At 39.7% G+C, this 27,417-nt stretch overlaps 1 protein-coding gene across 1 annotated transcript; it reads left to right on the top strand.

Annotated features, from left to right (window-relative positions):
- The first annotated feature begins 2,024 nt into the window (after window positions 1-2,024).
- On the top strand, window positions 2,025-25,632 carry slc25a48 (solute carrier family 25 member 48). Its single transcript, XM_071542204.1, has 7 exons — window positions 2,025-2,141; window positions 6,434-6,477; window positions 7,755-7,826; window positions 16,111-16,363; window positions 19,848-20,108; window positions 22,511-22,644; window positions 25,011-25,632. The coding sequence occupies exons 1-7, from the start codon at window positions 2,081-2,083 to the stop codon at window positions 25,113-25,115; spliced, it is 930 nt and encodes a 309-aa protein (XP_071398305.1). The 5' UTR covers window positions 2,025-2,080; the 3' UTR covers window positions 25,116-25,632.
- Window positions 25,633-27,417: the final 1,785 nt, after the last annotated feature.

A 27,417-nucleotide genomic window follows, 5' to 3' on the forward strand; every position in this document is an offset into this window, starting at 1 on the left:
GATCATGATGACAGAGAAGCGCCGGGAGAAGAAACAGGAGCTGAGGAGAGAGCTAGAAATGGTTTGATTTATTGCATGTTATTTATTTTTATTGCTGTTTACTTATTAGTTTTATTAGTTTATTAGTAGTATCTGAGGGGTGGGGCTTACTGGCCCACTTGTTTCTCTCTGGTAATTTTCCACGAAGTGTGAAATGTTGTGTCTGTTATCAGTGTCTTACCACAGGGCGAGGCTGGGCTTGTCTGGTGTGTGTGTGTGTGTGTGTGTGTGTGTGTGTGTGTGTGTGAGATGGGGACAGGGTCTTGAACCTCATGTGCTGAGAAGAATTGCTCTGAAATATTTAACTTCTACAATTTTATGGAGAGACAAAGTGCATTTAGAGACATGAACTCTCCGAGAGACAAAAAAACTAAAACAAAATACATACATTCCAACAGGTTAATAGACAAATTCCTAGATGTAGTTATTATTTATTTATTTATTTATTTATGTATTTATTTAACTGGGACAATGCATGTAAATCTACATTTCAGTTTCCACATCAATGTAAATGCATTCAAAAGTTTATTAATAACAATAAAATGTAGGGAAGTATGAAAAGTAAAAGTCCTCATGCTTTCAGAGAGTTAAATTATTGAAGCATGAACCTGTCAGAAGTATTTTAATGTTGTCGGTCTAACTGCTCCATATACTGTTGGGGAGTTTAAACTCTAACAATGCAACATATTTTATGAGCTTATTGTATGTTTTGCGTGTAAAAACCTTATTCTGCAAAGTAACTAGTAACTCCAGCCTGCAGATAAATGTAGTGGAGGAAAAGTAGAAAGTCTCACAACATGGAAATACTCAAGTAAAGTGTCAGAACCTCAAAACTGAACTGAAGTATTCTTGAGGAAATGTTCTGTGTTACTTTCCACCTCTGCTGCAGAAAATGTGAACTTGTCCAGTGATTTTAACTTGTTTCCAGATCTATCAAACTTATTTTGTGATATTTTTAGTCAAATTATCTCACTGTACTGGCAGATAATCTTGCTGGTGGATACATGCCAATATGACTTCTTTCAAGAAATCATCATAAAACAATGAAGAAAAGCATGAAACAAAAAAAAAGTCTAATTAGTTGATACCAAATTTATTCACTTAGCGGACCTGCTATTTTATTTTTCTCTTTAACATATCCTTAAAGGACTTGGAACCACTGTACCGGGACGGGTGTGGGGGGAGGGTGTGTTTATTTTTATTTTTATTTTCTTTCTCTCTTTTCTTTTTTTTTCTTTTCTTTCTCCTGTTATTGTATTTTACACTTTGTATAAAAAATGACAAGTGTACTTGTTTGGTGCGTTGTCAACAAATAAATCTTACAAAAAAAAAAAAAAAAAAGTCTAATTTGTTAAAACCAGTAAAATTATTTGCCAGTACAGTAAGATGATTTCACAAAAAAAAAAAATCCTAAAATAAGCTTGATAAGTCTGGAGACAAGATAAAATATCTTAACAAGTTTGTCAGTTTTTTTTGTCAGTGTATGACAGACACACTATAAATCCCTATAGGAATATTGTAGGAATATTACAGTCACACCGCTGTAAGTCACCATAAACTCAATATTGAGCTATAGTTTATGATAGGAGTACTATAGGAGTACTATAGGAATACTATAGGAATACTGTAGAGCCTGTTCCTTGGCGGTGAAATGCATACTTTCCCTGTAAGTAGGCTAAAGCTGGCAGCGGACATGTTTTTCTTGTGTACAGCCTTCCTCCTCATGGCTCATTTCCATGGTTTCTCTCTATAGGCTGCGGGCTGCTGAGTGGCCTCCGACAGCCCGCAGCTGATTGGCCGGGAGAACTGCCCCGCACGGAAACGACGGGCTGTGATTGGCGGGAGGCGCGCCAGCCTGCTTTGACTGGGGCTCTCTTATCAATACACACTCACTGGATCTCTTTCACAGAAACGGATCCGCCCACTTCATTTTGGATAAACGGTGAAGTTAGTTTTCATTGCGGCAGTTTGTTTGCGGAGTTTTTTTGTGCGACTGGATGAGCGGCGGTCGGATGAAGTTGTAGTTGAGTTAGTTGAGAAGATGCAAAGTTCAAAGAGAAACTGTTTCCGCTTGGATGATTTCATTGCAGGATGGATCGGCGGTGAGTCAGTAAAGTTATTTATAGTTTCTTCTATAACACAAAAACTCTCAATTTCTTAGTGCTATGTGTTATTCTGATAGAGGAGGTGTGTGTCTGTGTGTGTGTGTGTGTGCGAGGGGTGGAGGAGGGGGGGTGGGGGTGACCGGTGACCGGGTCCACTCTGCTTGGCTTTGCATAACTGTAGTCTAGTTTTGATTGATTGATTTGATTGGCTTTGCAGTTTGCATGCAGGAATAAACAGATTCACATACACACACACAGCTGCTATATTCTTGCACTGAAGTCTGTCTTGCAGGAAAAGTAGGCTAATTGCAACCCCCGCGTGCATAGAGATCCAATGTAAACAATGGTGGTTGCAGAAACCTCTACCCCCCCCCCCCCCCTCTCTCTCCCTCCTCTCTCTCCCTCCTCTCTCCCCTCTCTCCCCTCCTGCAGCTCTGCAATTCTCTTGCCCAGATTTTCAGATAGATTAAAAAAAACACTTCCACCTCCAGTCTTTTGACGATGCAGTAGACTCATGTCAGCAGTGAAGTGTTTCATTCCGACATGCATGGCAGAGGTTTTCTTTCCTTTTATAGAACAGGAGTCCTGATTCTCCTGAGAAAACGTTTTTCGGAAGGAATGCATGTTGCCGCCCTCGGCCGCTAGAGGCGCTGCTGCAGCGGGGTTTAATGGTCAGAACAAGAAGTTTGGCCCAAACCCCTTGATACTGAGAGCTGGGAGCAGGGAAGTCAATCTGAAATGAAGACAGAAACTACAGTAAAAAAAAAGAGAATGAATGTTGGATGTGTTGGAAAGTTAATGTGAGGAAGAAGATGTCAAAAATGTCCACAACACCTGTTCTGAACATTATACCTTTAAAAATCTAACCCCTGTACCACAAATATTTAAACTAGAACTGCAACTAAACGAAACTTAACATTTGTAAAAAAAACAAACAAACCCAATAATAACGCTGGCTATGACTCATGCATTTCTACATGTTTTATTGTTAGTTTCCGTGAACATACAAGTTGCAACACTGTGCATCACAGAGCTGTTCGATCTTTTTTAGGAGTCCATAAATTTACTTCAGTTTTGGCCATCAGTGGAGATATGGGATGGGAATCTCCAAACATCAGACATATAGGTCAAATGCTTCGGCTTTGGAACAGACTTGTGAAGATGTCTGATCAGAGACTCACTAAAAAGATATTTAATTGGGACATTTCGCATGGTCATCCCTGGGCCAATGAGTTGAAATCCTTATTTTACTTGATTTGTCATTAATTTTCCAGAACAGGTTACTTTGTGATATTCAGGAGATTAGGAGTAAAAAGTTTCTCATGTATAAAGAAAAATGATCTGTTGATATATGGTATAAACAAAAACTACGAACTTATTGTCTCATAAAGAGTAGCTACAGTGTAGAACCTTATGTGAAGTATAATTTAAACAGAAGACAAAGATCCCTATGTGCACAGTTATGTTCAGGAACATTAGCTTTAGCCCTAGAGACCGGCAGGTTTAATCTCACTCCAGAGGAGGACAGACTCTGTCTGTTGTGTGAGTTAGGTGAAATTGAGAATGAAGTTCATTTTTTGTTCTACTGTCCTGTCTACGAGGATGTACGGGATTTACTTTTTAGTAAAATTTCCTCTATTTATGTTGATTTCTTTGGGCTGGATGATTATGAAAAGCTTGAGTTGTGCTTCAAGAAGGGAATCTTTTTTGTAGCAGATTTTATTTGCCAAGCTTGGGAGAGAAGGCAGAATATTTTGTTTAAGACCGATAATCTGTAATTTTGTAATGAAATGAAATGTGTGACCACTGCAACTGTAACTTTGGTGTCTTGTAAACCCATGAGGGTTGGGCACTTTGTGTGCATGACATGACAATAAAAGAAAAGAAAATCAAATCAGTTAGTGTCGTGAAAGGTTTAGAGTCAGGTTAGATTTAGGTTTTTTTAGATGATAAACTGGTGAATTTGGTCTGTTATTAGTTCTCTACTCTAAACCAGCAGCTTCTTTCTCATGTCAAGAACCCAAAACAGATATACAGTATATTTATATATCTATATATATATATATATATATATATATATATTATGAAATCAAGTAAATGTTGGTACTCTGATGAAGGCAATGGCTGAAAAATGTTGGTATTAATAAAGTCCAATAAAAACTTTTCATAGTGTGCGGTCCTCAACACTTTTATTTGATAGTTAGAGAGAGAACAGAGAGTAAAAACTATGACTGAAATAGCCTTTCTCATGCAATTTCCCATTGTTCTTCAAGTTTTAATACATGAACTAACAGTATCAGTGAAGTTAAACCAGCTTTCATTTGAGGACCCCTAAGGAGCCTCTGAAGGACCCCTTCTGGGCCCCAGGACCCCAGTTTGGGAACCACTGCTCTAACCCACTGGACAGTCTGACTTTTAGCTCAGGAGCCGCAGTTTCAAAATCATTTTTCTCACATCCCAGACTAATTTTTTGGGCTGTTTCATTGGCAAATTAAGCAAAATTTACACTTTATTTAAGATTAATTCCCCTATTTACTCTAATGAGAAGGAACAAAACATCACAGCTTCATTATGAGGAATATTATTGGAATATTGTAGTGATACCATAGAAGAAAGAATACCATAAAGTACAATAAGGTGATTATAAACTCATTATTGATCGCCAGAGACACATTCTAAGGTCCCATAGGAATATTATAGGATTATCATAGGAATACTGTAGTGACTTTTCGGGACAGGGACTTTGGAAAGCCTCAGCCTGTAACTCCAGATTCTGTTTTCTTCTAAATCCTTTTGGGACCGGTTCAGATAAACACACAGCGGGTTGTGAGGCTCGCCGGCCAGAACCCAGACGAGCTGGGATTTATTTGTTTACGGGTTTTTCTCTCTCCGCCTTTGTCTGAAACTTTCCAAAATATCTTTACATTGCTGCTGAATTATACTGAGCTGTGAAATTTGAATGAAGGTGTTTTATTGAATTATCCACATTATTTAGGCCTTAAAGGGTCTTAAACATGGTTACATTTAGCTTTGGAGCTTTAAATAGGATTTCAAGTGTCTTAAAATGTTCTTTAGGCATTAAAAAGGTCTTAAAAAGTCTTAAATTGAAGAAAGCTGTATTCCCCCTGATGATCACCTCTCACTGTCACTCTCTCTCTCTCTTCTCTCTGTCTGTTTCTGTCTTTCTCTCTCTCAGTTCAATTCAGGTAAACTTTATTGGCATGAATGGAAGACAAACAGTGTTGCCAAAGTGTTGCTGTGTATCGCAAACCAAATAGTCCACTGCATTTACCTTAGAAGAAGAACAGGATAGAGACAGACAAGTAAAATCAAAACACAGTGAATACACAGACTTAAAGGGTTATATGTACTGAAGAATGTATTCTTGGGTAATAAACACTGTTATCTACAGAGACAATAAAACAGTTTAAATCAGGAGTAAATTAAATAAGTTATTCCTAAGGGTTTGTAGCTGAGACAAACTTTCCGGAAACACACACAGTCTTTTCCTTTCCACCAAACGCTGCTGGGAGTTTTATGACAATGGGGGAGATGAGAAAAAATGTAAGCATATTTTTCAATTTCATGGTTGCATCTGTCTCTTATTTCCACATATTCTGGACATTCAATCTTCTCTCTCTCTCTCTCTCTCTCTCTCTCTGTCTCTCTTGGGGCAGTTTTTACAATTTCTGGCTTTACTTTTGGTTTTCAGTGCAGTAAGAGTAAACAAAGGATGGGGTGTATCATCATTTCTTGCTGGGGCAGGCGAAAATGTCAGTCAAAATAATCGCAATTAGATATTTTTTCTAAATCGTTCAGCCCTACTGTGTACCTTAGCAGGAAGAGGAAGGTAGATGCTGGGGTAACAGAAGAAGACGTTTTAGACTTGTACAAGGCTTTAGTTAGGGCAAGAGTATCACTAGATGATGAATACTACAGAAGAATGCAGGATGTAGGAGTGTTTCATAGTGAGTGGAGTCTGGAGGAAGCTGTGTGCAGTCTGGAGGAGGAGAGTTAGTTTTTACCAGGGAGTTGAGATGAGGAGCGGATAACATTGTGTCGGTGTTTTTGGTTTGTGAATGTCTTGTTTGCTTTGTTTTTGTTTTGCTGACTGAGGGGTTGGGTGTTGGTACATGGTCTAATAAAGGTCTTGTTAAAACTCAAACTCAAACTCTCTCTCTGTTTGTCTCTCTCTCTCTCTCTCTCTCTCTCTCTCTGTTTGTCTCTCTCTCTCTCTCTCTCTCTCTCTCTCTCTCTGTTTGTCTCTCTCTCTCTGTCTCGGCCTCCAGGAGCCTCCAGTGTGGTGGTGGGCCATCCTCTGGACACAGTGAAGGTAACTAACACCTGCACCATTCGTTCCACCAGGCCATCACCAAACTTCACCGCTGTCCCAACCTGTTTATTTGTGTTATGAAACAGAACAAAAGCCTGCAGTTCATCTCCTGCTCTTTAGCAGCATTTTTGTGGCACATCTTGGTTTGATTGTTGTCAACATATGTTCCATGAGATTCACACTGTGACCAACCTGGTCGATGAGTCATGAGTCTGTTCTGACCGCTGTGGGCGGAGCCAGAGGCTTCGATTGTCTCTGTGTAGCGGTCTGCAGCTACAAAGTTCTGAACAGGCAAATCACTGTTTTAGTATTTCCTTTGGTATAGAAAGCACTAATTAGGTCGAGTTAATTGAAAACAAACAGTCAAACCGAAAATAAAATATCTTCAGAGCTTCACATCGACCCCAACGATGGATCGACTCTTTCTTTCTGCTTCGTTTTAGAGACGTTTGTTTCTGTCGTCTTTGAAATAAAAGTTGTAGAGAACTGTGACTCAACTTGAATGAATGAATGAATGAATGAATGAAACTTAATTTATATAGCACAAGTCATACATCAAATGCAACTCCAAGTGCTGAACATAAAAAGTGAGAATAAGAGTAAGTTAAAAAAGAACATGAGTTTAAACATGGAAATGAATAAATAAAAATATAATAAGAAAATAAGAAATGAAAAATAACAGTAAAAGTGCAAGTCGAAATAAACACACACTAGATAAAAGCCAGGCTAAAAAGGTGTGTTTTAACTTCTCCATTTTGAATTATTGTTCATGAAACTAAATCACATCAGTAGGAAAACAAGGAAGCACAGGAATCTGATTGGCTGTTGACAGCTGGTGGCGGTGAAGAGTGAAGCTGTGGCGACAGGCTTGTTGAGCGTCCAGTCGTCAGGTTTCTCCTGGTCGCTCTGCTCTGTGGGAAATGAATGGACTTCTCACATGCTGCTCACAGTGTGAATGCATGGTTATTGTTGTTGACTTGATTGCTTTATTAGTTCACTAATTATGCATTATTTTATTATTCATTCTCAGTTACGTTGTTCTAGAGTTTCTATGACTGTGTTAAATTGGAAAATACTTACATTTCTTCTCTTCTTTTTTAAATCCTCTGAGTCCTATTTTATTCTAATTTCTTTTTACAAGCACAGAGAGACTACAAGAACCCTCTCCACTCTCTATTCTATTCTATTCTATTCTATTCTATTCTATTCTACTGCCTTGCTCTTGTTCAGTTAACATGGCTGCTCTGCTCTGACGCTGGTTGTTTCCTCTCCATCAGACTCGGCTCCAGGCGGGGAAAGGCTACAGGAACATGCTGCACTGCGTCATCAGCATCTACAGGAAGGAAACAGTAAGACACCTGTCTGTCTGTCTGCCTGTCTGTCTGCCTGCCTGTCTGTCTGTCTGTCTGTCTGTCTGTCTGTCTGTCTGCCTGTCTGTCTGTCTGTCTGTCTGCCTGTCTGTCTGTCTGTCTGTCTGTCTGTCTGCCTGTCTGTCTGTCTGTCTGCCTGCCTGTCTGTCTCTCTGTCCAACTGTCACTGTCTCTCTCTCTCTTTACACGGTCCTTGGGCTTTTGTAAAATACCAGTTTAGCTCGAAATCCATGAGTCTCATTCCAGCTAGGGCTGGCAATATGGACAATTTTGACCAAATACCTCGGTATCAATATTGCAACAATATTGTAGGGATGACTATTGGTGCTTTCACAAAATATTTACACAATGAGATTTTTGATAAATAATCATCAGTAATGTGGATATAATGACTAAGTGGGTAAAGGCAAATAATAGAACAGCTAGAACAGTCTGGTAAGTTCAGAAAGTAACATCACTTTACTGTAATGCAGCCTTTAAAACCAGGAAAAGACACTTATGCCATATCACCATATTACGATATCCAAAATCTAAGACGATATCTAGTCTCATATCACGTTATCGATATACTATCGATATCTTGCCCAGCCCCAATTCCAGCTTGCAGTTTTTTACCCATAATACCCAGATACCCATAACCAAGAGATACTGCAGCTCTAACAATCTTTAGACTGGCACACAGACTCTCTGCTCAGTAATAATGTTTCTTTAAGTGTCTTCATGGTGTTCTGGTCTGATACGGTTCGACTGATATGGGTTTTTGAAGACCAATGCAGAAACCAATACCAATATTTTTTGGATCAAAGCCAATAGCCATTTAATATCCTTAAATTTGGAAATATTTATGCAAAAAAATGACAAGTGTTCAGTGTTTCCACCAGAAGTTTCTTCTTCTCAGGGTGGAAAAGCCTCTGAAGCAGCATTTACACTGTCATGGGACACTAAAACTCTCCACTGAAACCCAGGATGATGATAATAATAAGAATAATAATGATCATGTATATTTGTGTGAAATCCAATCAAATTGTCATATTCATATCAAGTCAGGTCAAGGGTTCCCCAAAGACAACCAGTGTAATAATTATGTAATCAGACAAACTGCATCACATCAGTTAAAAACCATTTTCATATCCAGCTCTCTGTTGGTGATCTCTGCTTGTCTGTAGGAGGTTAGAATGATGAAGAGGTGTGGCAGATTATCAAAGGATTATCTATTACACAATCTGGATCATCATGACTAGATATTGCCAATGAAAAACAGACAAGGTACTCCCCGTTTGTTTTATGACTGTGAGATGTTGCTTAACCTGAAAGAAGGAGTGTTTTCCTCTTCAGGTTTGATGCAGGATCCACAGTCTGGTATGTGGACTTCTTTGGCAAAGCATTCTGGTCCGATAGGGTTCGACTGGGTTTCTGAAGGCCGATGTAGAAACCGATATTGATATTATTGGATTGAAGCTGCCAACAGCCAATATATTGTGTCGATATTCAGTGTCTTTAAATTTGTCAATATTTATGCCAGAAAAAAATCCAACAAATTCCAAATATTCAGTGTTTCCTCCATTCATTTCTTCTTGTCAGGGTGGAAAAGCCTCTGAAACATTTAGACCGTCATGGGACACTGAAATCATGGATAATAATAACAATAATGCTAATGATAATACATAATCATGCATAGGTGTATGGAATCCAATCAAAATGTCTCATTAGAGTCAGTTCAGGTTCAGGTCTTCCCACAGACAACCAGTGTGGTATTGATCAATTCTACAATAAACAATCAGTCAAACTGCATCATATCATCATAGCAAAGATGAACGACACTGATCAGCTGATATCCGATATTGATACATATAATCAATCGGCAAACCAATTAATAATAATAATAATAATAATTTTTATTTGTATAGCACCTTTCCTAACAAGGTTACAAGGTGCTTGTACAAGTAAAAATAAAATTAAATACAGATAAAATGAACATTAAAACAACATAATGCAAATACACAACACCAATAACCAGTGGTACCAAAACAATAAGAGAAAACAATTATAAACAAGCAACAAGCATAGAAGAACTGGAATTGAACATAGACTGTAAATACAAGTGCACCAAGCTGCTGCCTTAAGAGATAAAAAAAAAAAAAAAAGAGTCAGTCTAACGCTGATATCAGACTTTAGAGTGCAGAGTGTGAGCAGCTGCTGCCTCAAAGCAGATTTAAATGAATCCAGTTATTAGTCTGAAGAGAAACGCTTGGTTTGCTCAATCAGCTGTTAACATTTGTTTTTCTTTGCGGGATGAATTTGCATCTTAATGACGTGTGACTTGAGCATCACATGTGGGTCCAGTCACTGGGACATGGGCGCAGTTCAAGAATGGATGAACAGTAGCGTCATGATTTCAGGACACACACTGGAAATAAAGACGACACCCCGGACAGACCCGAGGTTTCAGCCCAAGTCTGAAACCTCAGTAGAAGTGTCGGGTGTGTCCAGGTTCTCAACATGAACTAACTTGCAGTAATCTTTGTTTTCCGCGTCTGCTTCCCTGTTGGGACGCTTCATGTGTTTGGGAAACTTTTGACTGTGTTCAAAAGGTTTTTGCTGAATCCAAATGTCCAAAACCCTCCGGTCTTGTGGACTGAGCCCTCGCGGACTTCAGTCGTACGTACCGTGACGTGTTCACCGTCATCACGTCAAGACTGAGAGGGCGCCAGACTGCAAGGCTGATAGACGGGCCTCAAGTCTGTTTCACTCGTTGCCGTGGAAACGTTCAAAGCAACAGTCTAGCGCCAACAGTCATGGAGACGGTGATCACTGCAGCGCTTGCGTATGTAATCATTCTAGGCTTGTTTTGTGAGTGAACAAAATGATACTCACACATTTCTATACAACATATAGGCTACACACATTCAAATACAGAAATGTTTGTAAATACGGACCGGACTATGGCTAAATAAATTGGGTATTTCTTAGATCGGAAGACTTTCTTTTGTGGTTTTTCGTTCATTTTTCATAGCCTGCGTATTTGGCATTACACTGCACAGCTTTTATAGGCTACCATCACTTAAAGACTACAATAATAAAAAGCATTTTGATTTCCTCTATAGCCTATACCTCTACATACTTCTGTGTCATGATGTGGTTGAATATTATTTCTGGCCTACATGATTCAAGTAACGTTTTAATAAAGTCATTGTTTTACACATTCATGATAAGTTCTTTTTGTTTTTTTGTTCGGCAATTGGAAAAACTACAACGTCACGTCCGTATTGCAGTGAATCGTGGGTAATTAAATCAGTGAAGTCTGGTGAAGTCTGCACCCTGAGCGGACTCTCTGGAAGTCTGCAGAAAGTCCGCTTGAGGCCCCTTTTGTGGACTGGATGGATTGTGGATTTGGAGCCTCAGCACGCAAAGTCCGCGAGTCTGCAAGAGCGGTGAAGTCCGGACATTTGGATTCAGCTTTTCTCTCGGTGGCGAGGATTCTCCACCGGCGTTCAGGAGGAAGACCCACAGGCCCTTCCTCCTCCCACAGGCTGAATAGACACGCTCGCATAGATATGAATGGAAGGTGCGAAGTGGCCAATCACAGAGCACAATGGGCCTTGTGTTCGCCGGGTGGAGCTGATGATCGGCTTGTGTCCAGATCACCAGGAAAACACACTGAACCGGCCAAAGAGAAACAGCAGGCGGCATTTTTTTAGGGCTCCGCATTTAACCCCACGACACACACACACACACACACACACACACACACACACATACACCTTCCGCCAGTTGCACGTTGCTCTTCTTCTTGGGATGATGGTAACAGTCACACAAAAACGTAATAACAGAAGAGAGCTTTTATACAATGTAACTGTATAAATAATATAATAGTATAAAATATAACGTATACAAATAATTACAATAAATAAGAGAGAGCTTTTATACAATTATACAGCTGCGTTTTTAGGTCTAAAACATAAAGAAAAAAGGCTTTTGCAGGCCTTCATATGCAGCTTTCTCTGTTGGTGCCAAGTTATTTTAGGAGGCAGACATGATGAAGGTGTGTGGTACATTATTAAACGATTATCAATTACGTAATCTGAAGTTTGTTTTCTGACTTGCAGATGTTATATAATAGCAGCTGCTAACCGCTCCAGCCGGTCTGAGACAGGCCACAACCTGCGTCCCACTCTTCTGTTCAGTACAAGTCTGATACAAGTTTGCAATAAGAAAAATAAACATAGTCTATTTGCAAATTCACAAAAAAAAGTCTAAACCAATGTCAACGGAAATTTTGACGATAAGTATTCGTTGACGTCATTTTATTTCATGACTAAATTGTTATGACAACGTAAATGAAAAAATATTGACAACAAAAATTACGACGAAATCTCTGTTCATTATGCCCAGACGAGTAAAGACGAGAGGAAATAGTCGGCTCTGTTCGGGCGGACAAGAGAGAGAGAGAGAGAGAGAGAGAGAGAGAGAGATACAGAGAGAGAGATACAGAGAGAGAGAGAGAGCGAGCAAGATACAGAGAAAGAGAGAGAGAGAGCGCACAGAGCAGTTAGGAGCTGAGCGAATCAATGCTCTACACTCAGTTCTACAATTAAAGAGTGGGAAAAAAAAATATTGTGGCGGTCAGTGCTGCTGATATTGTGGCGGGCCGCAACATTGTTTTGCACTTTTTCTATCAAACTTAAGGCATTTATTTTTATATGATATATGAAAGAAGTACTGTAAGTCAGTAACACATTCTCAGCCTAGATGACTAAACACATAGTTCAAGGTATGCTGACTTCTCATTGGCATTTTTACAGCCAGGAGAAATATCCTTCAGCAAAATCCATTACAGTATCATGAAACTGTCTGAGAAAATTATGACTAAAATTAGACTAAAATAAAAACTGAGTTCCACTGACTAAATCTTGACCAAAACAAAACAAAAAAAAAAGACTAAAATGTGACTTTAAACCAACTACAATTTTCAGTAAGCGACTAAGACTAAAACTACATTTAAAATTCTTGTCAAAATTAACACTGGTGCGGAGGGGCGGGACTGTTGAAAAATCTGATGGTTTTATTGGTTTACGCCAACTGCTGGTGCAGCATGAGGTCGCCATGACAGACACTGTGTTTTCTTGGAAGTAAAAATAGTGGGAGTTCATTTCAGTGGAACTTTATCGCTCCTGCAGGGCGTCGACCGCACCGAGCTCAGACCGGGAAACTCTCAGTCCGTGTTTTCAGCCTTTTCCAAACTGTGGAAATTAAAACGATGACGTGTGTCTATGGAAGGTGTTCGAGTGTGTGTCTCTCAGCCTGTCAGGGAGCAGGAGGACAGGAGAGTGATCACCCAGTGCTGTGCCGCCATGTTGGAAGAGTGACAGCAAAATGAAGGATTGTAACATTACTGCCACATTCTCTCTAACAAAAACAAAGAAAATACCATACGTCTGTGCGGTGGGAGCGTGTTCCAGTTATACTGTTAGAGAGGAAAACAGATACTTTTCTAGAAAACCAAACATTTCCCTGCACAGAAATGAGGGATTTCGGGGGTTTTTTTTCCAGGGGTTTTGTCATGGAGGAAGAGGCAGTAACGTTAAATCTTTTGTCTTGTCGATTTTGACAATTCACACAAACATGCAAAGCAATAAGGAGCTACAGGATGTGAATATAAACTAATGTGACACATTTTGCAAATCGCATATATTTGCTGTCAATTCACATATCTGTTTTCTTCATATTCCCATATTCCCTTCATATTCTCATTGTTTTCTATATTGTTGCATAAAATATTCTGTTTGGAAGGTTTGGATCAAAGAAATCACTCAGGTGTTATCATGACAGGTGGAGTCAGTAGTGTTTATTGCGTGAACAACACAGCTCATCACAGCATGACTTCCTGTATTCTCTGAGGAGAAAGTGATTTCTCACACAGTGATGCAAACAAGTTGATGTAAATGAGCTAAATAGAGAAGTGATTACTTTTAATCATGCACTGTCTGCTTCTGATTTCCAAGAACTGCTGACATTTAAAATATACCTGGTCAGCAAAAAAAAATGACTACTAATGGAGAAGTTAAAACAGTGTCAGTAGAAAGGTCACTTCTGAGGCAGACAGGCTATTTCATTAAATGTTATAAAAATATTAGATGTTAGTAAACTATGCATTATATACAGCAATTTTCTCTAACATATATATTGCATGTAAATGTATAGTTTTATAATCTTTGTGCCTATTTCATGCTGCATACATTTCATATTTTTGGTATATTTTCATATTGTACATATTCTGCACTCATTCCCTTTTGTCTCCATACGCTCTGTTGCTGTTATTTTGCAAACTCTAATTATATGTTTCCCATACTTTCCACTCATACATTCCACTTAAGATAATCTTGTGTTGAACTGGTCGGTTGCGTATGATTATATAACTGCCTTTTCTCTATTTTCATTGTTGTATTTTCCTTGTTATACTCTGTTTTTCTTTGCTCTGTCCTGTTACTGTTGCTGCTGCATGCTAAATTAGTTAAAAACCAGCTTGCCAGCAGCTGCATTTTCATATCCAGTTTTCTCTGGAGATGCCAAGTTACTTGTGTAAGAGGGAAAAATGATGAAGAGGTGTGGTAGATTATCAAAGGATTATTAATTACACAATCTGAATCATCACGGCTAAATATTTAGAGCGAAAAGCAACAAGAAAATCCCTGTTTGTTTTATGACTTGGAGATGTTGAGAAAGAGCTTCTGCTCAATCCAGGTTTCATACAGGTTGACAGTCTGGTATGTCTCCTTCTTTGGCAAAGCATTTGGCAAGATATATGCCAAAAAAAATCCAACAAATAACAAATTCCAAAAGCCTCTGAAACATTTAGACCATCATGGGACACTAAAACTGTCCACTGAAACACAGGATAGTAATAATAACAATGCTGATAATAAGTGTGAATCATCCGTCTGCCCTCATGTACCTGCATGCATGTCTTATTGTGGTTTTGCTTTTATTGAGTCAGACTGATTTATGTATTTTATACACTGTGCATGCTTTTTATGTCTGTGATTAACATTAATATTCTCTTTTCTGTATGTGTGTGTTCTGCATGCTTATAAATGATCTCAATAACTTTGTAATTTCAATCTTATATTATATTATATTATATATTATATTCTGTTTTTAGGGTGACTCTGTAGCATCTGTCCAGGGACTACAGATGAAAAACAGCCTCTTGGCTAACTCTGGCGCATTTACAGCAATGTTTATTAATGTGCACTGTCCCTGTTAAATAAACCAACAAATAAATAAATATATTAATTAATCATGACTACATATTTCCAGCAAAAAGCAACAAGAAAATCCCTGTTTGTTTTATGACTCAGAGGCCGTCACCTCTGTTTAATACAGTTTTGATACACATTTGACAGTCTGGAAAGCGTCCTTGTGCACAAACTTACTGTAACCTGTTCCTCCTAACCGCTGATAACCGCTCTGATGCGTCACTGGCAGGCCGGCCTCTGTTCCCGGTAGATACATCAGATACATGACTGTGACTCGTCTCAGTGGTCAGATGACACTTTGTTCAGGAGGTGGACAGCTGTGTTGCAGTTTCATCTCAGTGTCTCCCACACTCCAGGAGGGAACGTTTTAACTCAGAAACACCCTGAACAGATTGGCAGTAACTTAAGCCTTTTTTTGCAACTTATATTTTTATTGAAAATAATATGCATGAGTACAATTATACGCCAAGATTTATCCTCCCTTTTCCCCATAAGAAACCCCCCCACCCCTCAAGAAGAATACTTGACCCCCCAGTATAGAATAAACAAACAACACACACCTAACAGCTGGGTTACATTCCCCCATGTCAACCACTACAGGAGTAATCATCCCAGCTGTACTGTTTACATGGCTGTAGTTCAATTTGTCTAGACAGGATAAAGGACCAACAGGTTCATCAAATGTTCAGTCCCAACTTTCTTCCATTTTTTCTCTCCGAATTGTCCACCTTTCTTTAAGTTGTATGTTCGATAGGCTTTTCTTAATTTTGCATTCTGTGCACAGTTGGCACAAGCTAATATATATTCTCATTATTACACTATTTGAGTTTGAAATCCATAGTTACTCAATCCAGGGAAAATGACTTTTTTTTGTTTATTTTGGGTTGGCACCCAGCTAAAAAAAAAAAAAAAAGTAGTAACTCTGTATCTATCTATCTATCTATCTATCTATCTATCTATCCTTCTATCTATCTATCTATCCTTCTATCTATCTGTCTGTGTTGCAGGTTGCAGGGTTTTTTAAAGGCATGTCGTTCCCCCTGGCCAGCATCACCGTCTACAACTCATTGGTGTTTGGCTTCTTCAGCAACACCCAGAGACTCATAAGCAAGCATCGCTATGGCGACGGCCGGCATCCCTGCGGCATGCTGGACCTGACCGTGGCCAGCATGCTGACCGGATTCGTGTCGGTGGGACTGGGAGCGCCTGTGGATCTGGTCAAGATCAGGCTGCAGATGCAGACCCAGACTGTCCTCACAGGTGAATCGCTTTTAATTTGTTGTTTTCCTCAGGCCCAGTGTATTGTCAGTTTGAAAAAAATAAAAGTCTTTTATTCCAAAGTCCAAATAGAAAAGTATTTTATGCCAAAGTTTAAGACCGCAAATGCAAACCCAACCTATCCTAGCAGGTGAAATTATTTATCAAGTCATCTTTTCCCTTATGTGATAAGGCGCAATATCTTGTCTGTTTGCCAAAAAACAAACTTTTATTCCAAAGTTTAAAATATGGCCAAGTCAAAATGAAACCGTAAACACAGACCCATTCCATTATAGCAGGTTAATTGGTTTTGGTTGTGATGTATTTGACTGTTTTCCTCAAGCAATCAGGTACGCTCTGCTGTTAAATTTTTTTTTTCCCCTTTATTCCAAAGTTCAAATAATGACGTGGTTGAGTGGTTGAGATCAACCTGTTGGCACGGACTCATTGATTTCCGTTGGTATCTTTTTTCTCCAGTTTCCTCTCCAACTTTATCCTTTATAAAATTCATCTAATATTCAAAATTTAACACTTTCTGTCTCTGGGAAATTCATCAGAAGGGATCAGCTCTGTGAACAGCTGATTGTGCTTCTAAAGATCCGAATTCAACAGACAGTTAATTTCTGTCTGTTTCTGACTGAACTGATCATTTCATCACTGATCCATCTGATTGATTTAGTGTTTAGATAATGTCAGCTTGTTAGCTAGCTAACCATAGTATCTGGTCAGCTAACCATCACTGTCTTGTTGTTAACACATCTGATTAGCACACTAACTAACATAGGCTACCTAGTAGCAGCTAGCGTTAGCATGTTCACATTAACATCGGTGTGTTTGCTGGCTAGTTAGCTAGCTAACAGTTTGTTCAGGTTAACTGAGCTGACTCTTCTCAAGCTACAACTCTTCATGTTTTGGAGTAGAGACTAGGGCTAAAGACAAGACAGTTTACTGTGTCACAGTAACCTACATTTGGAAACAAATCCACCTTATCACACTATTCACTTTTACTGAGAACGTTACTGAATGGATCTACAGCCACACCACAACAAGCTGACTCAGCTGCTCTCTGTTTCTAGCTGCTTGGTAGAAATTTAGATTATTTGTCCAGAGTTCTCCAAGGACCTCCATGATGGAGCCAGTTGCTGGGAGATTTATGACACTCGATCTACAACATGGACAAATAATCAGCTTTATGGCTGTCACAGTTCTAGTTCAGGATAGTTGCAGGAAGGACAGTCAGGAGCAGCCATGTTGTTTTGTCTGTGAACTTTGTTGCCCCACAGAGTCAAGCAACGTCACTCTGTCACACTGTAAAGCAATAAAACAGAGGTCAGCCGGTTTAATTGCAAGAGGAAATGATTCGTGACAACTGTATTGCATTTTATTTGTTTATACTCCCTTCAGGAAGACGATATAGGGTAGCCATAGCAACGAGAAACCTTTTTAAGAGATCTTTTCTCATCCTCTGTCATCTTACTAAACAAATTACCTTTTATTGGATATTAGTGACTGCTGCTGTCTTTACGATGTCTGTTAAGATGTGTATATAATATTAACAATTAGTTAATATTTTAGCACTTTTCATCCCAACCGTTTACTACTACAGGCCCACTTATTCATTGTCTTTATCTCATGTATTCTAACCCATGGCAGAGGAAGTTCTTAAGTGTATGTATGTCTGTGAAGCCAAAAGTCTGTGAAACCAAAGACGGATTTCCACGTGAGTGGACAATAAAGATGTCTAATCTAATAGAGTCAATCAAGGTCGCACCCTTGTCTGTTGCTGACCATTTGACACCATGTACTGATTACTCATTTGTTTTGAATGACTTCCAACAGTGACTCGTTTTGGCCCAGATTTTGATCGATCCAGACTGATGATATGATGGTGCCAGAAAGTTTAGGCAATAACTTTGCAACTGCAATTAAAAGTCAGAATCACTTTAAGCGCGGTGAATGTCTTGGTGGCATTGGTGTTGGGAAACATTGATAAAACGTTGTGAAATGAGTATGTACGGTAGAGCAGGGCATTGACACTGCCAGGGTAAATGATTCAGCGATCTAAAACCTCAGCGGTAAACGTCAGGTTTTGGTGTCTGTCCCTCAGAATCAAAGAGCGAGGGCTTCTTTCTAGAGCCGCCATTTTTGCACCAAGAGACGTTCAACAATCATACAGGGAGAAATCCATCGTAGAAGAGGAGAGAGACCAATTTCTCCACCCACAGGAGCAGGAGAGAGACCAGAATGCAATGCAGCAACAAGACAGGTTGTGGTTTGAGTAAGGGGGCAAATTGATATTGGATATTGAATATTTATTTTTCCAGCTTCAATAACTAAACCAAACAAGTAAAACCACATTGATGAGTGTATTTGAGATTACTGGAAGCCGCTGGTGTCAATATTGTGGGAAACATAGGAAATCACTAACTGAAGTAGGAGACGAGGCAGGTTGAGGGAGTGTGCAAGGGTGGATTTTTCCTTTCATCGCTTTAGGTAGGATGGCAGCTGCTCTAGGTTAATTGCTCAGTAAAGTAGCAGCCATCTGTAAGATTGATAATATGAATAGTCAGCGATGCAGGTTTGCTCATCCTGCATAAATGCTCTTACACTGGACTGTCAGTCTGTAAATCTGCAATCTCTGAACCCATCGTCTATCGGTCTGACGACGATTAGACTCTGGGGACGACGGCCAATATTTCGGGGTTTCCAGTGTAGCCAGCGGACATCCGGGCCAAGACTTCCTCTTCCGTGAGCCGGTCATTGTTTACAGTCCGATTAGCAACTTGAGATGCGAGAATGGAGTCGGAGTTGACAGACGACGTCTCATATGCAGATATCTGTTTATAGAGATTAGCCGAAATGTCGTCTGGACCTAAAACACCTACAAAAAGTATCAATGTTTGTGTATTGTGTGGAGAAACGTTCGACTCTCGCGTCTCAAGTTGCTAATCGGACTGTAAATAATGACCGGCGCACAGAAGAGGAAGTCTTGGCCCGGATGTCCGCTGGCTGCACCGGAAACCCTGAAATATTGGCTGTCGCCCCCAGAGTCTAATCGTCATCAGACCGATAGACGATGGGTTCAGAGATTGGTAAATCTGTGAACTGCAGACATCAGAAAATCTGTCAACGGCCAGGAGAATCTCTTACTTGCATCATGAAGACACTCTATCTTGAATGTAATTTTATTTTATTGCATTTTGTACTTCTTGTTCTCCAACTCATTTTATTCCTTCATTACCTTTTTATCCATATCCATTTAGTACCTTTTACTCTTCATTTGCCAACCTTTGCCTCTATTCTTTGCTGCAGTAATGACCCAATTTACTGTCTGGGATCAATAAAGTTAATCTTATCTTATCCTAGGAGGGATGATCAAGCTTTTACAATCAGTAAGTAGGGGAAACACCGCATGACGCATCCACTAACTTCCCTATCACGTCTACTTCCTGTAATCCAGAGAACCTGCACCTGGCCGGAAACGCAGCGAACGGCACCAACATCCCGCTGCGCTCGGTGGAGCTGCAGGGCCACGGCCTGTACCGCGGCCCCATCCACTGCATCAGCAGCATCCTGCAGACGGAGGGCGTCCAGGGGCTGTACAGGGGCGCCGGGGCCATGATCCTGCGGGACGTCCCGGGATACACGCTCTACTTCATTCCTTACACCATCTTCTGCGACCTGCTGAAGCCGGACAACATGTCCAGCCTTCATCCCTGCTCCATCTGGCTGGCTGGAGGCCTGGCAGGTAAATGTGGAGGCTGGAAGTTGGAGTTTAAAGGATAAGTTCAGCAAATTCTGACCTATATATCTTCCATCCCTGTAGCACTTGGACCCACAGACAATATTGGCTCCAGAGGCAGCTGTTAGTTGAAACAGCGAGCTCCGCTGCCTCGTGCTGCTAACAATGAGTCCAAACTATTCATCAAAAGCCATTTGTGTCTCCACAGGGAGTTGAGAGGAAACAGAAAAGTTTCAATGTACATAAATTAAAATTAGATCTGATTTCATGACTCAGTTCCTCCATTACGCACACTTTCAATAATCAGGAAATCACAGAACTATTTTTCTCTGCCGCAGCACAGAGCGCTGTGGGGTGAAAGGCGGTTCCTGGCGGAGTGATCTAGTTCTGGACGGTCAGGTCAGATTGTAAACAGTAGAGTTCGGTAGAAGACGATCCGCTGAGTGGAAACGGTCGGTGCCGCTGCTTTCCAGCCCGCTGAGAGAAATATGTCGGTCGCTCTCCGGATCGTTTTCACAGACTGACTTTACTGGAGATATTCTGACAAACAGTACTGTTTGTGGGTCCAAGTACTGCAGGGATGGAAGAGACTCATTATATATAGGAACAAAATTGCCGAACTTATCCTCTAAAGCCATTGTGTTTCTCTTAGAAACTCCTGGGGAGGGTGTTGGGTCTTCTGCCATGACTTTTGGTAACTTTGGTGGTGAAAATAGATCTATTTATTAATAATAACTTAAGTCTCACTATATGCGTTGTTATTATCTGTAAAACTTTGTATTGGCACAAGATGTCAACGTTCTGTTGTATAAACCAAAGCTTCATTTGTATCCGTTGTGTTGCATACAGCTTTAGGCCAGTTGGCTGTTGGAATTACACCACAGAATGGTGTTGATTGCGAGTCCAGCTTGTTTACTGGTGTAATGAGTTTGTTGCAGGGAATAATTACATAAATACAAAAACTCACGAAAGCATTCTTTCTCTGCGAACATGTGGAAACGTTCCGACTCGACCAGTCCCAAAGTCAGCTCTTTTTCTTAACTATCGAAAGGTTTTTTGAGGTGAAGTTTCCTGTAACTTGGAGCAGGAGTACATGTGTTAGCTGACAAAGTTACAAACAACCACAGGGCTTGACTTGAGCACTGACACATATAGAGCAGCTGAATGCGGCCTGTGTCCGCAGCAGCCTCTCAGTGTAGAGCCTGTGGACTCCGGCTGCACCGATGTGGGAAATGTTTGGTCTCAGAGGTCCAAGCTATTTATTTCCAGCCCGTAAAATGCCTTCCAGATGCAGGCCACCTACACGTGATAAAGGAAAACGTGGAGGAGAGAAGGCTAAAAGCAGCTGCTTGCCGTTTATCAAGGAGGTTTGGAAGCTGAACCTCTCATCAGAGTTCTTGAGCGGAAAGATACTGACTGTAGATGGTTTGTGGATTAATCGCTGGCTAATTATTACCCCCTTGGTAGAAAGTTTGGATTTATCTTCAGCTGATGCCAAACTGAACCATCCAACTCAGTAGATATCCAAAATACATATTATATTGAGCTTTACAGTGTAACTGAAGAGCTTAACCCATTCTATAAATTCTGGGATGTTACATGACTGAGAATAAAGTCGGTGCGTTGAGTATTTGCATTGCAAAGTTTAGCTTTGTAGTTAGAATAGTTTTCAGACAGAAAGTTAAGTTCAGGCCTGCACTGAATGGCCTGTAATGGCGTATGATTTCAGAATGATTGTTCCTTTCTTAAGAACTAAACCTGTCCTGTCATCATCCAGCCTTTAACAGATGCTAAAACCCATTTGTCGTAACATGGTTGTGTTTTCCATTCTGTCTGAGTTATATAGCAAAACCATATCAAACAATAAAAATATTCTCAGATTTGGGTCCGAGATACAAAATCTCATAAAGTGGGGGTCTGTGGCCCTAATGTGGACTAAATTAGGGGTCCTTAATATGAAAAAGGTTGAGAATCACTGTGCTACAGTGTAGCATGGATGCTAGCTACAGTCGTTTCTATGGTTACAGTTCTGCTGACATTTTTTTTTTGCCAGAAGCTTGCAAATTTCTTTAGCTTGTAATAACATTTAAAATCAATATTTTGTGTTAAATGGTTGTCTTTGGTAAGCAGCTGTGTAATAAAAGGCATAATGCACTGAGAGCCGGTCATAATTGCAAAATAATGACAAGGTAATGGCTCGCTGTACATTATCCCACATGATCCCTTACTCATCCAGTGGACAGTTTGTTAAAATAGACCTAGGAGAACGGCAGGCAGGTAAAGTGAAGATTTCAGTCTTGTTTCTATAAAATCTATAGATAACAAAGGGTTGCAAAGTGGGGGAATCTGTAAACCCAGTGCCTGGCTTCAGGAGCACAGGAGCTAAAGCCGGCTGTTCTCCTCCTCAGGCTCGATCTCCTGGGTCACGGCCACGCCGGCGGACGTGGTGAAGAGCCGAATGCAGGCGGACGCTCAGCTGCAGAGGAAGTACAGGGGCATCCTGCACTGCATCATCCACAGCTACAGAGCCGAGGGGCTGCAGGTAAACACCCACTCACTTCAGTCCAAACTGTAAGGGAAAACTGGCTTGGTTTACGGTAGAAACACAAGACAAGACATAAAAATACTTAAAAAAACCCAATAAAAACAGAATAAGTGTAAGGATGTTATGTCTGTGCCAGATATGAGAAGAAAAGAGAGATTAGAGAAGCCTTTTTCCCCATAAATGACAGTTGATATCATCTCCCATGTGTAGGAAATATTCTGTCACAGTATAATATACCGTACAAGCGATGTAATGAAGCAGATGCTGAGTTTGTTGGAAAACAGAGCGAGGCAGCAGCAGCAGCTCAACATGTCTCTTCTCAGAATTCAGATTCTGTGGAAGAGCGATGAACCATATGTGTGTGTGCGTGTGTGTGTGTGTGTGTGTGTGTGTGTGTGTGTGTGTGTGTGTGTGTGTGTGTGTGTGTGTATGAACCTCAGCAGCAGCAGCCAGGGAAACATCCAAACATACTGACAGGGTCTGAATTCTCCCCGCCAAGCGCCAAATGACAGTAAAGTTACTGGCCGCTAACTTTTTAAGACGACTTTTTAAGTTCAAGTTCTATTTCTATTTCTATTCCTATTTCTTCTGTCTATCTCTACTGTAAAACAATAACAATAAATGGCAAAAAGCCCAAAAATAAACTTAAAGAACATTTGAATGCCTCAGTTATATACATGTTTTGGTCTTTGCCTGTTTTCAAACTTTGCCCCTGCTGGCCACCGTACACTCTGTCTGGCCGTGAGCCAATCAAAAAGCAGAACAACATCTCTGTATGAAACAGGCTCCTGATTGGCTGCCTGCTAGGCTGCTCTACACAAAGCAGTAGCGTCTAAACTTCCTGGACGTTAGCATGATGTTAGTGGAAACTCAATGTTATTCTCATGTGGCGAAGAAACAGACAAAATGAAGACTAAGACAAAAAAAAGATCTATTCTAGTGAGAGAAAGAGACAAGAGCAGATTTGGAGTTTTAATCTAAGTTTTTAAACTCTTAATCTGCTTAAACCTGACTGTATACAAAACATATGAAAAATGTATACCAATTATTGCGGCCAACAAAAAAATGTCTTTGTGGATAAATATTTTTTTAGTTTACCAGCCCTTGGCAGTGAGCCAAAAAGTGAATTTCGGACAATACTGTATATGAGTAATAAGTTGCCTCCTGTCAAAAATCTGCAGTTAGAAAAAGAGACAAAACAAGGTATGATATACTGTACGTGTTCATGAAATAGAGACAGAGAGTTTTCAGCAGTCTTTTGAAATTATGTATGTTTTGATGGATCAATAAATGCGTCAGCAGGAATAAGTAACTGCTGCCCATGTAAACAGGCAGCTGTACAGTTTCCTGCTCCGCCGCCCTGTAAAGCCTGACCGGGGTCAGGCCAGGTGAATTGTGGGAACACGTGTCGCCCCGACAGTCACAAGACCAACAACAGATCTGATGCCAGACGCGGCGTCCTGCTGTCAGAGTTCAGTAACTCAACACTTAAACAAACACATCTGTTATGTAACGTTCTCAAACCGTCCAGCGTCCCACATGGACAACGTTGAGTAACACAAGAGTCTGAACAGCAGATCAATAGCAGACAGGCATTGGCGTTTTAGGAAACGAGACTCGAACGAGTTCATCGGCTCATCGGGCCGGTCGATGAGGCGGGTTATTAAAGGGCGGTTTCACCCAAAGTAGGCCATCAAACATTCTGTTCCAGAGATTCTGCTTTTCATTTGTTAAGTCATGACATGTCATCTTGCATTGATTTTTTTTTTTATACATCACATTTTAATTTAGCTAGGCTTATTCATACAGTTGCAAAACATACAAAGTGATAAAAAACAGTGATAAAATACAATCATGACACAGAAAGAAGAAGAAGAGCAAAAAAATGCATATGTGTGTGATAGATGAGATAAAAAATGAACAAAGAAAAGTAAGGGGACTTAAAAAAAAGCATCTTTCCTCAACACCAAAAGAAAGAAAGAAAGAAAGAAAGAAAGAAAGAAAGAAAGAAAGAAAGAAAGAAACAAACAAAGAAACAAACAAACAAACAAACAAACAAAAACAATCAAGCAAACAAAAAACTCAAGATGACAGACAACTGAATTGGATTGCAGAGAGATAACTGAAAGTAAACAACACAACATGGTGGAAAGCAGCAGAACAAGATGCATAAAATGACCACAATATCGATTATAATTATTGATTCAAACCACTAAAATGCTCACGGATGTGTTCATTGTAATTATGAAATTTGATTTTATGTCCTCAGCTTATGTTTTGCAGTGTCAAAACATCGGAGGCTTTAGACATATTTTGAACGATGAAAGTGAATTTCAGAATCCTCCATGTGTTTTTGCCTGCAGGTGTTCTTCCGCGGTGCGTCAGTGAACGCCATCCGAGGTTTCCCGATGAGCTCCACCATGTTCCTGACCTACGAACTCTCCCTCAGGTTCTTCAGGAGTCTTTAAGAGACGACAAGATGTTCTGGGTGTTAGAGGAATGCACTTTGGTTTTTGGCAAATAAGCTCTAGTTACTTTGTGACAACAGGATTGGTCGCAGTTTCACCGGCTGTGAATCAGCGTTTAGCTCTAATGCTTTTAGAGACGGTGCTAGCTTGTAACACTGTGCCAACACAGTGTGCCGGAGCGTTAGCATGAACAACATAAACATCACATCCAGAGGTGAAACTGCTACCGATCTTCTTGTCACACATGGGTTAGTCCAACAATGAGGTTTTAAAGGAATACACCAAGTTTTGTTAAGCTTGTCCTGTCAAGTGATGAGAACATAGTGTATGCTAAAGTGTTAGCATGGAGCCTGCTATGGCTCAACATAGTGTATGCTAAAGCGTTAGCATGGAGCCTGCTATGGCTCAACATAGTGTATGCTAAAGTGTTAGCATGGGGCCTACTATCGCTCAACATAGTGTATGCTAAAGTGTTAGCATGGAGCCTGCTATGGCTCAACATAGTGTATGCTAAAGTGTTAGCATGGAGCCTGCTATGGCTCAACATAGTGTATGCTAAAGTGTTAGCATGGGGCCTACTATCGCTCAACATAGTGTATGCTAAAGCGTTAGCATGGGGCCTACTATCGCTCAACTTAGTGTATGCTAAAGCGTTAGCATGGGGCCTACTATCGGTCAACATAGTGTATGCTAAAGAGTTAGCATGGAGTTCAGGAGCCAACGATCTACCGCTGACACATGGATGATTTTTGTGTCTATGTTCTCGTCACTTTATGGGTAAACTGACCAACAGGCCATTCTTCCAAAATATCAACATATTCCTTTAAGGCAAATTTGCCAAAGAAATTGGTGTATTCCTTTAATGTACAGTAGGTTTGGGAAACCAGCGTTAGCCCCGTCAGTCTGGGATCCGTCTTTTCCCGGGAGACATATTTAATCCAGATGGGCAGCACTTTCCTTTACAATGGCCTTATTCTTCTGTATTGACCTGTGTAGTCACAGAGGTATTAGTACACACTAATACTGTGTCAGTATTGGTAGTGCACCTGTGTCAGTATTGGTAGTACAGTATCATGTGCAATTAATTATCTGTCCATAGGTGAATACACAGGATAATACGCTGGAAAAATGTATATGTATCTATATTATATATTATATCTTATCAATATGAAGGGAGTTTTACTTTCAACTGTGAAAGATGAAGGAATATTAATGGTAGTAATCTGATTGAATGCTCCTATGAAGGAAGTGACATTTTCAACACATCTGAGTCTAGTTTGGGACATTTTTTGTTACTTTTCAACACAGCATCAATCTGAGGAGTTTGGTTCTAAAATTAGATCTCTACCATACGGAAAAAGTGACTATTCTGACAAAATTATTAATAACAGCAAATAAAAACAACTGGTAATACATTTTAAAAGATAGTAAGTAATTAAGTTCTTGGTTGACATTTTTAAAGAATGGATAGTCTATATTTTAGGGTTATTAGGCTATAGTTTGAATTTTTTGTTAGTTTTTTATTTTCAGTGTTAGTTCAATTTCAGTTTAGTTTCAATTTTATTTTTAGTTTCATTATTTATATAGTTTCAGTTTTAGCTTTAGTATTTTTGGTAGGGCTGGTATTTTTAAATGTATAATGATAGAAGTATTGGTTTTCAAAAGGTATTGTTTAATACAAATAATAAACTTAAAAAACGTAAAAATTCTCTAAAAGTATTTACATAAATTTTTCGATACATTCAAGTTGGGACCATTTCAAAATTCTTCACCCAAAATTCATAATTTTTTTTACCCCTCAAATTAACAAAAAGACAAACACAAAAACATTTCATGTATATTTTTATTTTATATAAATTTTACAAGTAGACAAGATTGTTTTGGTTCAGTTTTAGTTTTTTCACAGTTTTATTTTTATTTTTATTTTATTTTTTAACACCTAGTTTTCATCTTAGTTTTCGTTTTAGTTCACTTTGATTGAAATACAGACATACTGGTTTTTGGGAGTTTAACTGTTTACATGTTGTGTTGAAAACTAGTCTGAACCTCTGTCGTCCCAAACTACACACACACTGTTTGTTTTGAAAATGTCACATCATTTAATTCATAATGTGCAAACTGTTAGATCCTGTTGTAACGTCTCATCCATGAATGCACATGAAGCATTCATAACGCCTTCCACTGCACATGTGCTGCGTGTGCGTCCCGTGTCACCGGCCACTTGTACATATGAATGTGTTTCTTATATTAAGAAAAGCGAGGGAGTTTTACAAGTTTATTTTAACTTCTCGTTAACATACAG

The sequence above is a fragment of the Centroberyx affinis genome, unplaced genomic scaffold, assembly GCF_046629955.1.
Source record: "Centroberyx affinis isolate AG114_WGS23_722 - 3 ecotype Tasmania unplaced genomic scaffold, CSIRO-AGI_Caff_v1 ptg004038l_1, whole genome shotgun sequence".
NCBI lineage: Eukaryota > Metazoa > Chordata > Actinopteri > Beryciformes > Berycidae > Centroberyx > Centroberyx affinis.

Excerpts from the sequence above, each read along its gene's own strand:
- slc25a48 (XM_071542204.1), top strand. The coding sequence starts at position 2,081 with ATGCAAAGTTCAAAGAGAAACTGTTTCCGCTTGGATGATTTCATTGCA. Across the intron at positions 6,478-7,754 it reads ATCCTCTGGACACAGTGAAG|ACTCGGCTCCAGGCGGGGAA; the intron begins GTAACTAACACC and ends CCTCTCCATCAG. Across the intron at positions 7,827-16,110 it reads GCATCTACAGGAAGGAAACA|GTTGCAGGGTTTTTTAAAGG; the intron begins GTAAGACACCTG and ends TCTGTGTTGCAG.